The sequence below is a fragment of the Besnoitia besnoiti genome, chromosome XI, assembly GCF_002563875.1.
Source record: "Besnoitia besnoiti strain Bb-Ger1 chromosome XI, whole genome shotgun sequence".
NCBI lineage: Eukaryota > Apicomplexa > Conoidasida > Eucoccidiorida > Sarcocystidae > Besnoitia > Besnoitia besnoiti.
In genome coordinates this window covers 2,035,465-2,052,050 of record NC_042366.1, presented here as the reverse complement: position 1 = coordinate 2,052,050, position 16,586 = coordinate 2,035,465, and the positions used below count along the sequence as shown (strand labels likewise).

The 16,586-nt window shown below is 66.5% G+C and overlaps 2 protein-coding genes across 2 annotated transcripts; both read right to left on the bottom strand.

Moving 5' to 3' along the window:
* Positions 1 to 1,021: 1,021 nt before the first annotated feature.
* Positions 1,022 to 8,953, bottom strand: BESB_021690 (uncharacterized protein; the record flags this gene model as incomplete). Its single annotated transcript, XM_029360878.1, has 2 exons — positions 1,022 to 8,569; positions 8,816 to 8,953. 2 exons carry the CDS (start codon positions 8,951 to 8,953, stop codon positions 1,022 to 1,024), a joined length of 7,686 nt encoding a protein of 2,561 aa, XP_029216237.1.
* Positions 8,954 to 9,015: 62 nt separating this feature from the next.
* BESB_021680 (uncharacterized protein) lies at positions 9,016 to 16,262 on the bottom strand (the record flags this gene model as incomplete). Its single annotated transcript, XM_029360877.1, has 2 exons — positions 9,016 to 15,304; positions 15,841 to 16,262. The coding sequence occupies 2 exons, from the start codon at positions 16,260 to 16,262 to the stop codon at positions 9,016 to 9,018; spliced, it is 6,711 nt and encodes a 2,236-aa protein (XP_029216236.1).
* Positions 16,263 to 16,586: the final 324 nt, after the last annotated feature.

Sequence of the window (16,586 nt, the reverse complement as noted above, 5' to 3'; positions counted from 1 at the left end):
TATATATATATATATATATAATATATATATATATGTATAAATGCAGGTAGGTAAGTATGTGTCTGTGTGTGCCGGAGGCCTGAGGCAGGGCGGCTGAAAGTGAAGAGCGATTACACTGCGGAACCGAAAGATGGAAGTTGCTTGAACGCGTTAAGAAAATGAAAAGGGAATCGGCTGTAACGACGCCAAAGGAAGCGGAAATCAAGTGTGCATCGCCGCTGAAAAAAGGGTCGCTGGGCGACAAAGGTCACGACCCCGACCCCTGCGCCTCTCAAATTCTTCAGAGCAGACAGAACCTGCGTTTCGGCAAGGAAGCTCCCGGTTGTTAACGCACTAAATTGGGCACAAGCACCAGAGACAGACAGCGGCGGCGCGTGAAGCCGCGTCCGGGTTCGCCTCTCGAAAGGTGTGAGGCACCTTGCATGCGACACATCAGGCTGTTATCTGCATGCGCACGCCCAGGCACGGCGAGACACGGAATCGCGTACGCATGAAAATGGAGGACTCATGCGAGACGAGCCTTTTGCGTTTAACATGCAAACAAGCAGAATCCCTCTGCCCCGCGCGCCCGCGAGAAAGGGCACTCCATTCCCCACCGGCGTCCTTGCATAAACACACAGACACAGCTATCGATGCACGAAACACAAGCATATACGCAGAGATGCATTACTTCTGCGAGCCCTAAAACACGCAGACACAGGCGAGATCGATCCTTTTCGCGGTTGCGAAGACACGTGACGACGAGTGTGAGTGAGATATGTGTCATCTTCGGGGATCTTTCTTCGAAGAGGCAGGTGGCGAAGCAACAACACGCCAAGACTGGCGGTCCCCGCGGCCCCTGGAGATCGTCTGGCTCGCCTGCCTCTCTCTGCCCGGTCGGAGACATGCAGTCCCCAAAAGCGTGCCATGAAGTCAAAGATCACCAGGAAACCACGAAACGAAGAGAGAACGAGACACGCTCACGCGAGAGGAGGAGATGCCACCGAGGCCATTCAGCAGATCTGTCTGCGTCGCAGCGGCGCTACAGGCTACTCGTCGAGGCCGGCGAGGAGGCGAGCGGCCTTCCGCGGGCCTCCTCGCTCTGCGGCGAGGGCGAGGATGGGGACGCGAGCTGCGAGGAAGGGCTCGACTTGGCGCTGCTTGTGCCCACAGAGGACGGCGACGAGCCCGACGAAGGAAACAGAGAAGGCGAAAACGGCGATCGAATCGGAGGCTGGCGCGTCTCCTTGCAGACGAACGACGACGGCGAGGAGCACAGCGTCATCCTCTCGAGTCCGCTTCGCGTCGGCGTCTTTCCATCATCTTCTGCTTCGTCGCCTGCCGCATTGCAGCTCTCGGGATGCAGGCTTCCATCCGCGACAGCCCGAGGCGTTCGCTCCTCTGCAGCCCCCCGCCGGCCCCGCGCCTGGCGGCTCGCGGACGCCTCGTCTTGTCTCGTTTCTGCGGCTTCGGCTTCGTTTCTGCTGTCTGCGTGACCCCCGTCTCGGATTTCGCGGGTCGCTTCCCGCCCTTCCTTGTCGCTTGACGCCCTCGCCGCGAGCGATCGCTTCCATTTCTTCTGCATAGTCACTTCGAGTGCTGCGAGCGCTGCGACGGCGGAGCGCTCCAGCGTGGCGCCGTCGCGCCGCGCGGAAGACTGTTCAGGCCCCGCGGCCGCGGCGAAGCCATGGAACGGGCGCCCCTCGGAGCTTCCGTCAAGCCCTCGTGCATCTGGCGAGAGGTCGCTGCCGCCCGCACGCGTGCACGACGACGCAGCAAACGCAAACGACTGGCCTTCGGCCTCTGCAGACCTCCACCCCTTCGGGAGGAGGCCGGTGTGCTCTGGCGCACGCACCAACTCGCCGGAGCCTGATGCGCGTCCTCGAGGCGGACAAACGCGAAGACCGGCACCCCACGTAAACGCGAACGACGTGGCTCCGAAAGAAGACGGTGCGTCAAAGACAGCTGGTCGCCAGGCAGGCCTCCTTCTCGTCGAGTCAGCTGCCTCCGCAGCGAAGCCTCCAACCTCCGCACCCGGTGTACGTACACCGCGCCACCCACTGTCTCCGTCCGCCTCTCTGCCGCGAGACGCCGCAGGCCCCCAGTCCTCGAAGTCGGCTCCCGCCACTTGCCCGTCGCCTTCTTCCGCTCGTTCCTCTCCTCCATGTGCCGGCCGAAGCCTCGCAGAGGCTGCAGCGTAGAGCGTGTGCGGCGTGTCTCGCTCCACACAGGTGGGCGCCCGCGGGTCGTCAGAGGCAGAAAAGGCTGCGGAGGCGGAAGCGAAGGGCGCGAGAGACAGCGACGCTGAGGGCGGCAGCAGCCATTGCGGCTCGGCGCCTCGCGCAACCAACGCGAGGCCGCTGAGGTATCTCCACGCATCCGCCGCCCAAGAGTTCGACGGCGTCACACCCGCGCGAGCTCGAGAGTCCGCAGAAAGGACTGCACAGACGAGAGAAGAAAGCGCTGAGGCTCTGCAGTGAAGTGGAGTGAGGCGTGCCGCCTCCGACGGCCCTGTTTCCAGCGTCGTCTGGGCGACGCTCCACGCATCGCTGGCCGCGGAGGAAGCAGGTGGAGCCTCCGCGCAGGCCCGCAGGCAGGCAACCAGCCCTACAAGACTGTCGTCGCGTTCGCACGCAGCCTTGAGCTGGGGGCGTTCTGAAGCCGCGACCGCCTCGCTTTCCGTCGAGGCGGTGACCTCCATTGCGTCTTTCCTTCTCCTCGCCGCGGCGGCCAGCAACGCACGCGCGCGAGCAACAAAAACAGCGTGAATGCAGACAGGCACAGCGACGACCTGCCAGAGGCGCGCCGCCGCTGACGTCGAGCACGTCGTCCGTGGACTGTCTCTCTCTCGAGCGAGCGGGTCTTCGTGTCCTGCGTGGCTGTCGCCCTGTCTCTGCTTCGCCCGCGGCCGCGTGGCGGGTGCGGGTCTCGCGCCTCGTAGAGAAGACGTACTGGAGCCCCGCAGAGTCGGCGGATGCGTTGCGAGATCCGCGGAAAAGCGGCGTTCCTCAAGGAGCGCGAGAAGCGTCGCCATCACTGCGTGCCGCGACGGCGACGGCGGCCCCAGCGGCCACGGCGAAACGACATCAGAGCTACCTTGCACACACTCTTTTTTCTGTCTCCCGCCTTCATCGCCGACTCCATCAACGTTTCCTCGCGTCCCTCCAGCCCCGGGCAAGGGTCCGAGAAGGTCACCGTCCTGCCCCCTTCCTCGTTCTTCTGCTTTTTCTTCGTCTTCTCCACATCTTTCTCCTCCCTTCCCCTCGCTTGTTTCAGAACTTTCCGCGTTCTCCTTCTCCTCCGTCTTTTCAAGGGCCTTCCTCCGCGATCTTCCGGTGTCCTGCGCCGCTTCATCTGCGTCGGTGTCGTCCGTGGAGAAGTCCTGCCGCGCGCCCTCGCGCTTGCGCTGGACTGAGCTGGCGAGCGCCTCCTCGAGAAGAGACCGCAGAGGATCCGCGGAGGGAGAAGCAAGGAAAACCTCCAAGAAAGACTGTGGGACACCCTCAGATGCGGCCTCGGCGTCGCCCGCGCCCGCCGCGTCGGCAGCGCCCAGCGCGTCGCGTGGCTCAGACAACAGCGAGGGAGACGACTGCCCGGCGCTCGCGGTCTCGCCTCTCCTCTCCGCCGGAATCGACGCTTCCGCTCCTTCCTCCTCCTCCAATTCCTCCTCGTCGTCGTCTGCAAACAGCCGCCGCAGTCTCCCAGGAGACGCTACGGGGGCCGCGCGTGCAGCGGCCGAAGCAGGCGGCGAAAACAGCGAGGGCGAGAGGCTATCTGCCGCAGAATCCGCGAGGCAGAGCGCCGACGAGAGAGCAGGGGAGGACGAAGACGCTGGCGAGCTAGAAGGAGAGACTGAAGAAGGAGACGGGCGAGTGAGGCGGCGACCCGCGTTGGGGCGGCCGGCAGCTGACTCGCGCTGCTCGCCCTCCTCTCGCGCGCCTGTCGCCACCCTCCGTGCAGCGGAAGGGCGGGGGCGTGCCTCACACACCTGTCTCTCTGGAGTGTCTCCTTCGTCATCGCTGAACAGAGGCGCGTAACGGGCCCCGACTGCCTTCGGCTCCGCCGGTCGCCTCGTGCTGGTCTCCTGTTCTGCAGTCTCCCTTGGAGCCACTTCGGACTCTACTCTGCTCCCGGCGGGTTTCGGGCTGAGCAGACGCGGTTCGCTTTCGCTCTCCGCCTCCGCGACGTCTCGAGTCGCCTTCGCTGGCTGCAGGCCCTTCGCCGAGACGCGATTCAACGCCGCGTACGCACAAAGCGAGGGATTGCACGCTGCAGAGGCGAGGAAGAAGAAAACGAGATCCTCGTTTCGTGACGTCTGCCACTCCGTGCCTCTGAGGCTGTCGCCTTTCTCTCGACTGCCGCGGCCACTCTCTCCAGCATCCTCCGCCCCTGCCCCGTCCGCCTCACATGCGTCTTTGTTCGCCGTTTCCTCCCCGTTTGCCTCGACAGCCGGTGCCTCTCCGCTCGCCGGCCGGCGCGCGTCCAGCAGCCGCAGGCACGCAAGAAGGAGCGCGAAGCACTCCGTGACTTCTTCGAGAGAAAGCTTCTTCGCCGCCACGCGAGAAGGCCCCGTGAACCCTTTTTCGGGTCTCGGCACGCTCGCGTCCTCGCCCTGTTTAGAGTCTGAATGCATGACGTCCCCTTCTTCCTCTTCGATTTGAGCGCTTCCTCCTTCTCGGATCCCTCTCACCGTCTGTGCTGTGTCGCGCGCGCGTTTGTCTACCCTTCGCGCCACGTTTTCGTGATGTAGAAGACGCTTTCCGCCTCTTGAGATGTCTCCGTTTCCGCGCTTCTGCATCGCCCACGCACTGTTGGTTTGCGCGAGGGCCTCGGCGAGGAAAGCGGCACAGCGCAGGAGGAGAGCCTCCATCTCTGCCGCGCCTTCTCTTCGCATCTGGCAGCCGTTACTCACGAGGATGTTTTCTTCTTCTTCCTCTCGCTTCGACTCCGATTCGCGGTCGCCTCGCCGTTTCGTCGGGGCCTCATGAAGGAGGCTGCTGGGGGGGATGTTAAACTGCGATTTCTCGGCCGAAAGGAGTGCTGCTTGCGTTCCTTCGGGAGGAGTGGCCTCGCCTCCGGCCTGCGCGCGGAGCGAAGAGAGAAGATTCGGCAGGACCGCAGTCAGCAGCCGACAGACGTGGGCAGCCGAGCCGACCTGGAGCGCCGCGCGCAGGAGGGCGAGGAGGAGACAGCGCGGCTCGGCGGCAGCAGCGCGACAGACTTCCGCAGCGTCGCGTCTCTCAGCGAGACTGGCGAGCGCAGTGTCCTGCACCAACCGGTCCACGAAGGCGCCCACGCTGCCGGACGCTTCGCCGTCCAATCCGGCGGCGACCGTGGGCGAGGGCACATCGAGCGGCGCGCAGACAGAGGAGGGAGGCACGCAGGCAGACAGCGCCTCTGCAGCAGGCGGCGATTCGGCGGCGACGGCAGCCAAGCCCCAGGCGCGCGCGGGGGTCGCCTCGACCTCCTCAGGCTCGTCGGCGGCTGCGCAGGAAGCAGCAGCAGGCAGCGCCTGGTGGCTGGGCAGGGCGACGCGCCGCGCTGCGTGGGAGACGAGAATCAGCGAGTGGAGTCGCGCCTGCAGGGCGAGGAGACTTCGGAGACCTGGCCAGCCGAGGGCGGCGAGGCCCGCCGAGCAGCGGAGGAAACTGAGGTAGCGGCGGAAAAACTGGAGCGCCGCGAGAGGAACGAACACGACAGCACGCAGGGAGGAGTCAGCTTCCTCTCGCCAGACAGAAGGACAGGGCTGAGCCGTTGTCGCCGTGAACGCAGGCCGCTTCGGCACTCGCCTTCTCCGCGCACTCGCGTATGATGAGGCGTCCTCTCCGGCTGCTGGCGGCATCGGCTGATCGCCGGGGGCGGCGCCTCCGTCCCTGCTCACACCGCGCCCGCGAGGAGACGCAATCGTCGGAGGTCGCGCGAATGCGAAGTCGAGCGAGACGCAGATCCAGACTCCGTCGGAGGCGCGGAGAAGGAATTCGCTCTCGCGGCGCGCCGCGCCGCTCGCAGGGCGTCCCCTGGGCACGCCCCGCCAGCGGAGAGCACGTTCAACGTCCCGCTCGACTTGCCTCTGAAGCGCCACAGCCCCGCTGAGTAGCCAGGCAAAGACGTTCCACGGAAGCACCTCGGGAAACGCCGCCACGCATGCAGCCGCCAGCACCTCCATCTCAGATTCGAGCGTCAGCTCCACCCCCCTTGCAGGACGTGCGGCAGCCCCGCGACCCGCGCCCTCAGGAAGCGTCCGCGCGCGCGCCGACGCAGCATCACGCGCCGAGTTCCCGCGCGACACTCCGCTTTCTTCTGCGCGTTCTCTGCCTCCGGGCTTGCTCTGCGACCCACCACTATCCTCCGCCTCGACGTCTACGGTCGGCTTCGCGGAAGCCTCTGCGAGGGGCTCGACCGCTTCCCAGAAGGGCGCACATTCGTCGTCGCCGTCCTCGTACGCGTCGCCGTCTCCTTCGCTGTCTCCGCGCCCGTCTGAGCCTTCGCAACTCCGCGGCGCCCGCTGTCGCGCGCAGACCAAAGTTTTCACAGCTTCTGCGAGCTGCAGATGGCGCAGCTCGGGCCTTGCCGCCGCACCGAGAACCGCCTCAAAGCGCGGAGGCCGCGCGGCAGCCTGGAGCGCGAGCGAGCGAGGCGGCGAGGCGGCCAGCGGCGCAGACGACGCCGACGCCGGAGCGCAGGGCGCGAGACAGGCAGGCGAACGCGCGGGAGAGCCGAAAACCTGAGAGAAGACGAGCGATGTCGCGACAGTCGAGAACCGCCGCCCTCTGACCCCGCGATCGACGGAGCTCCACGGAGTTCGCCACCATGAGGCGATCAAGAGACAGACGCGAATCCACCCGCGGCCGTTGGCGCAGGACCAGACGCGGTCGACGGCCTCAAGAATGACGCCGAGACTGGCATCGAGCGCGTCCTTTCCTCCTTTCTCTGCATCCGACGAAGCTCGCCCCGCGCGGGCCTCGCCCTGGCCTGTCGCGGACTGGAGACACCTTTGTCTCTCGAGGAGACGGCCTTCCGTCTGCAGCTCCGCTCGAAAGTCCTCCGCGTTTTCTGCGAGGCAGCTCGCGGCGGCCTCGGGACTGAAAAAGCAGGCACAGAAAAGCAGCGCCTCGTCCTCGCCGAAGGCGCCTGCGAGGGAGAAAGGGGACGCGGCAGCCGCCGAGCACGACGCGGCGACGGCGCGAGATGAACACGAGACGCACGCGGAAGGCGAGAGAGACGCCTGTGCCACGCGGAGGACAGGCGTGCCAAGATCGTGGAGCCACGCGGCCACCGCGGCTGCAGCAGAGACAGGCGAAGGAGACGACGAGTCTGTAACAGCACACCTGCCTGCAAGAGGCGCCCCGTCGAGTGGAGAGCCGAGCCACGTCGCGAAAGCAGGACCTGGGCTCGACGCGCGCGAACCGGAGGAAGAAGAAAGCGCAGACGCCGAGTCCGCCGCAGAGGCGCCGCACACACTCCAGGGAAGTCCCACAGACGGATAGCGCAGCAGAAAGTGCTTCGCCTCGTCGGCCTGCCGCCTCATACTCGACTCACGGCCGTCAACAGGAGTGAGAGAAGAAGGCGCCGAGTAGGAAATAGACGGAGATGAAGAGGAAGAAAGAGAAGAAAGAGATAAATGGGGGGACGGGCGGGGAGATGCAGACACGCCGCCCGAGACACACGACGATGAAGGGAGCGAAGAGGCGCGAGAGGCGCGTGCGCCGCGGGAAAGAAAATCCGCTGTTGCCTCGTTTTCAGCGCAGGCAGTTGGAAGAATCGCGAGCAATTCAAACAGCGAGGCTGCGGCGGCAATGACTTGGCTGACCTCGCGGGCTTGCTGCGGGTGTACCGGCGGCAGCCACGGGGCCTCGGCCTCTCGCTGCGCCTTTCTCTTCCTCGCGTATTGCCTCACTCCTACCGCAGTCTCCATGTCGCCATCGCCTCCGACTCGTTCATCCTGGGCGATGTCGCCCTGCGTTTGTCGCTGGAGTGAAGCCTGCGCCTCGCATCTGCTGCTGCCGAGGGAGCAATCCGCTTGACAAACTGGAGACGAGAGTCTTTCGGAGTCTCGCTCTTCGTAACGACGCTTCTGATCGCCACTTTCACTTGCACGCGCTCTCATGCCCTCCTCGTAGTTCTTCTGCCGCACGCAGGCAGATGCCTCGCCTGCTCGCTTGTGCGACGCCGCTTCCATCTCGCGCTCTGAGGAGGTGGATGGATACCCGGTCTCCTCGAAGCCCGTGTACTCTGTCGAGGTCTTCGCTTCTTGGTTTGGAGTTCCGCTGAATCTTGCGACAACAGAAGAGCCTTCTCTCTGTTCTCCGCCGCCTTGGCTTCCTCCGCTGGCGGTTCTCGAGGCAGCGTCGTGTAGGGCGGAGGCCGGAGACGCGGAGGCGAGCCACGACGCGTCCGACGAAGAGGAAGAAGCCGAAGGAAGTCCAGTGCCCACAGACGAAGCGGCCGGGCCTGCAGGAGACACCCCCGCCGGCGAGAAGGAGGCGCGAGCGGCAGAAGACTTCTCGGCGCGCCAGAAATAATTGAGTAGAGAGGAGCCGAACTGCTGCAGGCCTGGCTCCGCAGTTGGCGGCTTCTCCGAGGGTCGGGCCTGCACAGAAGAGACACAAAGTGGAGGCCAGACGGAATTCTACCTCGCAGAATCTCCCCGTGTGGCAACGAACGCTACACGAGACACTCTTTTACATCTTGCGGCGCTCCACGCCCGCCGGCTACAGACTCGCGATTCCTGCCCCTCGTTCGAGGTCTAACGCATGCGAAAGCTCGCCGGCAAGCCAAGAAAATCTGAAGGTCGGTGTCGACGAAACGCAAAACTTCTGGCTCAGGCGGCGCTCACCGAAGCGTGCTGCTGAAAAACAGTCGACGTCACTTTGTCGTACGCCGCGCCCGCAGCTGCGGCGGCCTCGGAGACCGCGAAGGCTGCCGCGGCGCCTGCAACTTCGGCGGCCATGCCCATCGCCACCGCAGCCCTCATGGAGTTTCCGCGGAGCCCGACTCGCGCAGCGTCTCCGCCCGGGCTTGCGCCTCGGGCCTCCTTCACCGGCGGACGCGCCTCCGCGGGCGCAGCGTCGGCGAGACTTGCCTTCGTCGCCGCGGGCGCTGCAGCCCCAGAGGCAGGCGCGGCGACGGCTGGAGAAGACAAAGCCGACGCGGGCGAGCCCGAAGAGACAGGAGGCGAAGCCGGTCGAGCCGGAAGAAGCGACAGCGCGGCGGAGGCAGACGATGTGGAGGCAGACGATGTGGAGGCAGAGGAGGCGGAGGCAGAGGAGGCGGAGGCAGAGGAGGCGGAGGCAGAGGAGGAGGAGGCAGAGGAGGCGGAGGCAGAGGAGGCGGAGGCAGAGGAGGCGGAGGCAGAGAAGGCGGAGGCAGAGGAGGCGGAGGCAGAGAAGGCGGAGGCAGAGGAGGCGGAGAGAAGGCGGAGGCAGAGAAGGCGGAGGCAGAGGCTGCGGACTGCTGGACGATCCCACTGCTCTCTTGGGCAGTTCGCCCCATGGCGCCTCTCAGAAACGAGGCGAAGGAGCGCCCGCCGGCCAGGTCCGCGGGGGAGACGGCGTCAGCGCCGAGGCCCCCCGCCTCAGTTTGACCCTTAACCAGAGGCGAGACGAAGATCCCATCCGCCGCGGAAAACCACTGCGGGCGCGCTTGCGGCGCCGCCGCCTCGCGTCGTAAGCCGCCAAAGATGCTCGCGGCGAAGGGCGACGGCGCGGCGGCGAGCGGAAAGCGCCCGCTGGCTGCCCCGAGCAGCGCGCTGGTCGCGGCGTGCGACGCGGCCGCCATGCTGTGCATCAGGCCGCCCCCGTTCGCCCCTGCGTGTCCCTCCTCGCGTCCTGCCTGCGCGGCACCGGCGGCGGGCTCCGTGACAAGCACGCCGCCCCGCCTCCCCCCCTCAAGCGCCTGCGCCGTCGGCGAAGAGACGCGCCCGGCACCCGCGGCGGCTGCCTCTCGGCAGGGGGCGTCGCCGAGAGGCACGACGAGGTCCGCAGAGGCGCGGGGGCCTGCGGCGACCGCGAGGGAGAAGGCCAGCCACGCCCGGCGCGGCTCGGGCTTGCCAGGGGCCTCGCCTGGCGCCGCGTAGGCGCTCGCCTTCGCCGCCGGCGCCCGCCGCAGCGGGCGCGCACTCGGCATGTCGCCCGCGGCGTCGACGCGCAGCCTCCGCTCTCGCCCCGCGTCGGCGCCCCCGGAGGCGTCCGCGTCGGGACAAGCGGAAGGCGAGGAGACACGCGCGAGAGACGCTGCGTTTGCAGCACGCGAGGGAGATGACGCCGTGGAGACAGAGCCAGGCTTGCTCGCGGGAAGGGCTGCCTGTTTGCTGGGCACATGCGGCGGTAGAGAAAAAACGCTCGCCGCGGCGAAGTCGCGCGTCGCAGGAGTGGAGGACGCCGTGGGCGGCGTCGCGGGAAACGCAGGCCCTGCGGAGTACGCCGTGAGGTCTGTGAGACGACTAGGCGCGTCATTTCCGACTCGAGAGAACTTCGCGGGGGGGGACTGGCTCGCCGCACAGCTCTCCCGCGTGGGCGCTGGTGCCACACTTGCGAGAGTCTCCGTCGCCGCACAAGCCCCTTCCGCCTCGGCGGAACTCCCCGCGGCCTCGCATGCAATGCGACCGGACGCGCTCGGAGGGCACGCGGCGGAAGAGGCGACTGCGGCCGACGCAGAAGACGAGGCGCAGGGCGGGGCGGCGCATGCAGCCCCGAGCGAGACAGGCGCAGCGGAAGACGCAGAAGGAATCGAACCAGAACGGGCAGGGGAAGAAGAGACGCGAATGCAGGACGATTCAGAGCGCGGCACGGGAGACGAGGGAGGCGCCCGCGTCCCCGCTGGCGTGAGCAGAAGCTCGTCAGCGCGAATCAAGCTCAGCGGGGCGACGCATAAGATGGACGCGTCGCGGAGAGAGGCGAGGAGACGCTGTCGCTGGGTCGCGCCGTCGCCGCCGAGCAGCCGAGGACCCTCCGCCAGGAGACGCCGCCGGTCCGCGAGCCCCTTGACCAGCGCGGCCTGGAGACAGGACGCGTACGGCTTCGCATATAAGCCGACCCCCATCCACACGTCTTGGCGGCGAAGGAGCCACGAGCGCAACTGAATAACTTGCCTCTCCATTCGCAGCAGACTCACCCGCGAAAGCCGTAGGGGAAACTCGGGGACGGCTCCCGCGGGCGCAAGCGGAGGCCAGGGACGGCGAGCGGGAACCGGCGAGGAGACAGGAGCCAGAGCCGGCAGCGAGCAGAGAGGCGACGAGAGAGAAGAAGGAGAAATGACTTGCAAGGGAGGAGGTAACGAGCCCAGCTGTGACGATGCAGAAAGCCAAGGCGGATCAGGGCTGTGCTGCGAGAGACGCGTCTCCGCGGCGCTAGAGGCTTCCAGAGCGGAAGCTGAAGAAGGAGACGACGACGAAGCCTCTTCCCGCGGCTGCTTGTGGAGCCCGCGCCGCAGCCGTGACCGCCGACTGGAAACCGACAGCGCGGCGGGGAAGTTCCGCAGTGGCAGCGACGCCGCCAAGACACCCGCGGCACAGGCCAGCGCCTCCAGCCCCTCGACAGTCGCGGCGAAGCAGACGAGCAGCGAAGCCAGGAACGGGCTTAGCGATGCCGAGAGAGTCACTCCCCGCGACCCATCTCTCCCTCCGCAGGGCGAGGCCAACGTGCCGTCGCAAGCGAACGGAAAATAGAGAGGAAAGAAGACGGCCCCCGAGAAGCGGAGCGTCACCTGCGCCGCCTCGGGTCGCCCTTTGCTCGCGAAGATATTGAGACCCTGATCATCACCCTCCACGCCTTTCGTTGATTCCCGCGAAGCCCACGCCGCGTGCCTCTCGTCGCTCCGCGCCGCTCCAAGCGGCGCCTCGCTTCGGCCGTTGAAGCCTTTGGGGTCCCCGAGCAGCGCCAGCGAGAGGCGAATCAGCGGCAGCAGAAACCGCATGAATTCGCGCGCGCGCGCCGCCGCAGTCTCTGAAACCGGATCGTCAACGCCCTTCTCGCGCCGGCTGGCCTTCGAGAGCGCTTCGTCGCGGGCCTCCGCCTTGGAGGGCGCGAGCGCGGCCTCTCCGGCTGGCGGCCGCGATTGAGTCGCCATCTGATTCGCAGACAAGGAAGGAAAACAGGAGGACGGAGACGAGAAGGTTGGGGAGGACGTCGACAAAAGAGTCGCGAGGTCTCTTCCAGCTCCCCCACGCGAGAGAATTCCGACCTTCTCGGAGCCCTTGCAGGCCGGCTCGAGGAGAGGAAAGAGCATTCGAGAGACGCGCCGCGACCAGAGCGGCGGCGGCGCAGCAGAAGACAGTCCCCAGTCCTCCGAAAGCGAGGCAGCGTCGCTGGCGTACGCCAGGCAGAGGGCGAGCGCCGACTCCGCCCAGCCTCGCAACGAGAGCAGCCAGAGATCCGCTGCCTCAAGCGGACCCGAGGAGGTGCGACACACCCGAGAACACAAGGGAGAAGAGGAAGCGGCGGACGACGAAAGGAGGCCAGACAGACACACAGCTGAAGACGAAGACGCGCTCCCCGATGCAAGCGGAGGAGAAGAAGACAGACACGACAACGAAGCACGAGTTCGCGAGGCACTTGGACACGGCGGAGACACAGATTCCAGCGACGCAGAGTCCGGTGAAAGCGAATCGGACGCTCTATTTCGCGCCTGAAGCTCGAACGTTCGTGATCCCAATTCCGGGTCCTCGTCGCTGGCACCGCCATAGCCCGCCGCCTGCGCAGAGGGGTGCTCTTCAGCCGCCTCAGCGAGCGGCAGGAGCCAGCGAGCCAGCGGCTGGAGCTGCGCGGCGCCCGTGCTCCTCTCTTTCTCGTCGTCTCCTCCCATAAACGCGCTCGTGAGTGGTGGGAGAAGCTGCGAAATCAGCGACTTCCTCTGAGTGAAGAAGGCGAGGGTGCAGAGACTAAACGACTCTTCGCCACGAGCTGCCGATGCGTTATTCCGCCCGTCGCGAAGGTCTCCCTCGTCGGCAGGCCGTTCTTCTCCCCTGGCGGCGTCTCCGACCTCGCGCGGATTCACCAGAGAGAAAGGCTCCCTCGCCTCGGTCGGCGCCAGCCGCTCGGCTGCGCGAACGGGAGGCCCATCCCGCCCCGCTGTCGTCCTCGCTGTCGCCGGAAGCGGCTGAGAGGACGGCGTGGTCTCCGCAGAAGAAGCTACAAGGAACAGCGCCTGCGGCGGCGGCGCCCCCTCTGCGTGGACTGCCGCGTGGAGAGCCTCGGCTGGTAGCCGCCACTCGCGCAGAATTTGAATGCCGGCGAAGTCAGCGAGCAAGACGCGCCGCGACCCCTGCGCCTCCACAGAAGGCTGCGGCTCCTCCTTGAGGGCGCCCGTCGCCTTCGCGGCCTCGTCCCGACCCCCCTCGCGCGGCGTCCTTGCTCGGCCAGCCGCGGGCTTTCGGGCGTCCTCCACGCGCGCCTCGCCTGCGCAGCTCGCCGCCGCCGCAGCCGCCGCAGCTGCCGCAGCCGCCGCAGCGGGCGCCAAGCCCGGCGCCCCGAGGGGCTGCAGCCGGGAAGCGTTTACGCCCGACGGCAGCGTGGAGCAGCCGCGCAGCGAGGTCGGCGTGCTGCAGACCGACGAGGACGGCGACGCGGACGAGGCCGCGGAGGCGGCCTCCTGAGACGTCGCGGGAGAGGCGGCAGGCGGCGGGGAGCGCGCAAAGGCCATGCTCGACCCAAGCGGCGATCCGGCGCCGCCTGCGTCTTGGGTGGCGCTCCAGCAGAGGAACGCGCTGCCCGCCACGTGGCTCAGGCGGTGCAGCACGGGACGCTCTGAGGAGACGCTGACTGCGCCGACTGCGGCGGCCTCAGTGGGAGCGGACGCCTGCGCAGGCGGCCCTAAGCGCAGCGTGGCCTGAACGTTGCCTGACGCGCAGTCAGCCACCCAGACCCGACCTCCGGGGCGAGCCGCGAAGATCGCGACGCGGCTCCGCAGCACCGACAGACTCATCTGAAGTGACCCAGGCCTGGCGGACGCAGGCGCGGACGCGGGCGCAGGCGCCCGGCTTTCGTCGCCCGCCGACAGCGGCGCAGGCGCACGCGCAGCCTCGGGAGAGAAGAGCGGCGCGGGGATCGCCGTGAAGACGCCCGCGTGCGCCTTGGAGCCGACGTGCTGGACACGCACCTGCTGGATGGGACCGCAGGCGCCCCAGACGACGAGGTTTCTCTGCTGTCCCGACACCACCAGGAGATCCCTTTCCGGCGCCGGCAGCTCCCGTCGCGCGGGCGCGAAGGGGTCGTCTCTCGTCTCGAAGGGGTCGCTGCCTCGCCTCAGCGCGCCGTTCTCGGCAGGCAAGGCGCCGTCCGCGGGACGCGCCTCCCCCCCGCGTCGCTCCCTCGCCCTCTCTGCGGAGCCCGGCCTCGGCCTCGTGCCCGCGCCGCCGCCGTCGGCTTGAGCGCACGCCGCCTGAACGAGCGCGAGACTGCAGACAGCCCCGGGGCTGAGATCCGCGCGCGCCTCCGCTGACCATCGCTGCACGCCGTCGCAGCCCTCGGCGGGGAGAAGCGTCGCCTCCTCCTCTAAGATGGCGACGCACAGAGACACGCCGCCGTGGGAGAGGACGGCGCTGCGCCGAGGCGCCTGCCCTGGCTCCCCCCGCGAAAAGCCCGAGGCATCCTCACACGAGCCAGGCGACGCCGAGGAGAGCGCGATGCGCGCGCGGGAGAGCCTGCCGCAAGTCTCGCCTTTGAAAACGAGAAGCGTTGTGCGCGCCGTCGCCCTGCTGATTTGGCTCCTTGGCGGAGAGCACGCGACGCAGTTTCGTGCGGAGTCTGCAGCAGGAACGCCCCTTTCGAAAAAAGATGAAGATGCACTGGCGCTGCTCTCTGAACAGGCAGACGCGACCAAGGCCGAGACGCTCGCCGCTGCGCGAGGGCGCGTCGAAGCCACCACTCGCCGCTCGTCCCCCGGCGGCGCTCCGGGCGCCTCCTGCGCAGGTGGCGGCTCGTCGAAGCCGGTCGTGAAGAACTCTTCGAGGAAGACAGTCGATGCTTGTGCAGGCTCTGAGCAGAAGAGGGGAAAAAACAAATCTGGCGCAGCGTCTAGAATCGCCTCGAGCGGCGACGAAGGCGAGAGGGAGGCCTCGACCGGTGCGCGGGGGAGTCGGCTACCAGGAGGCGGCGAGCGAGAGAGAGAAGGCAGGAGAAGACCGACTGGATAGAGCCACACACGGCCGTCGTCGGTGCCGATAAAGAGGAGAGGAGAAAAACCCGACAGAGCCGGCGCGACTCCGTCGAACAGACACAGAGACGCCACGCCTGGAGGCCGAGAAGAAGAGGAAGAAGAAGAGCGACAAGGAACGGACGGAAGGTGGAGACGAGCAAAGGGCAGCAGAGGAAGGCAGGGGCTCGGTCGCCTGTGAAGAATACGAGAATCCGACACACGTGGCGGAAAAATGGAAAGAATGCAACGACCTGCAAAACGAAAACGTCATTCTTCCACCCCTGCAACGCAAATACATCAATCTTCCGACGTCTGACGATCTCAGAGACGGAGCTTGGAACCCACAAGCGAATGGAGGCTGGCGGCTGGTCCTGTGCACGGCCAGAGCAGCCCTATTCGGACGTGCGTTACAAACATACGGATAGATAAATAGAAACAGGTATAGATATAGATACAAGTTGATATAGAACGATATAAATATATAGAAAGAGTAGATATAGGTAGGTAGATGGATACACCGATATAGATGGAGGCACTCATAGTTTGATACTTCCAGGTCGATATTTGGATAGTTGCGCAGACAGTTTCATATCCACGGCTGGCGCAGCCCAGCCCTCGCTCATTCAGAGAGAGCCTGGAATGTCTAGAGTGCGTGAATGGACATATATAGTGCCACAGTCGGAAGCGCCGCTGCCCTGAACCCTAAACCCTAAAAAGCAGACGCCTCACCTCAGCAAGAGAATGACTCCATCGGACCCGCCAACAGCTGCTGTTTCGCCTCGCACCGCAACGCACGTGGCGCGCAGCAGCTTTCTGCGAACTTGGAGATCCACACAGGCTGCCGGGAGAGGAGAACCGCCAAGCGCGGGAGCCTGAACAGGCGAACTTGAAGAATAAAACGACGCAGCGGGCGCAGGCGACGCCGACGCAGGCCGCACCCTCCTGCCTGAGGCCTTCCAAGCGCCTTCGCCGGCGGTCTGTAGACCGGGACTCTGCAGCGAGTCGCCTCGTCCCGCTCGCCACTCCCTGGAGAGAAGCGAAAGCGGAAAGGTCTGCGTAAAGAAGAAATCCGTCAGCGACGCAGCGTCCCTGCGGCTTGACGGGGAACACGAAGAGCCCGACGGACCCAGAGAGGCGCAGCCAGTCTCCATCTTGCCGGCGGGGGAGCGCAAGAACTCGCCCCTTGGCTGTCTCCTGCCCCCCCGCCCCCCGCCGCCTCACTCTCTCCTCGCGCTCTCTCTCGCCTCTGGCTCGCGCCTAGGCGACTCCGCCTCTGGAGCTTCGTCTCTCCGCTTCATGGACCTGCCGCTGGACAGACTGGAGCCACTGGGGGAGCGGGCAGTGCCATCGTTTCGAGGTCGAGATTCGCTCCACTCTGAAAGCAAGCGAAAGGCAAGAAAAGGGGGCTGGTGCCGGCCTCGCCGTCGGCGCGGGCCCTGGACGCGGCTAGGGCCCGCCTCGCGATGCGGCCTCGA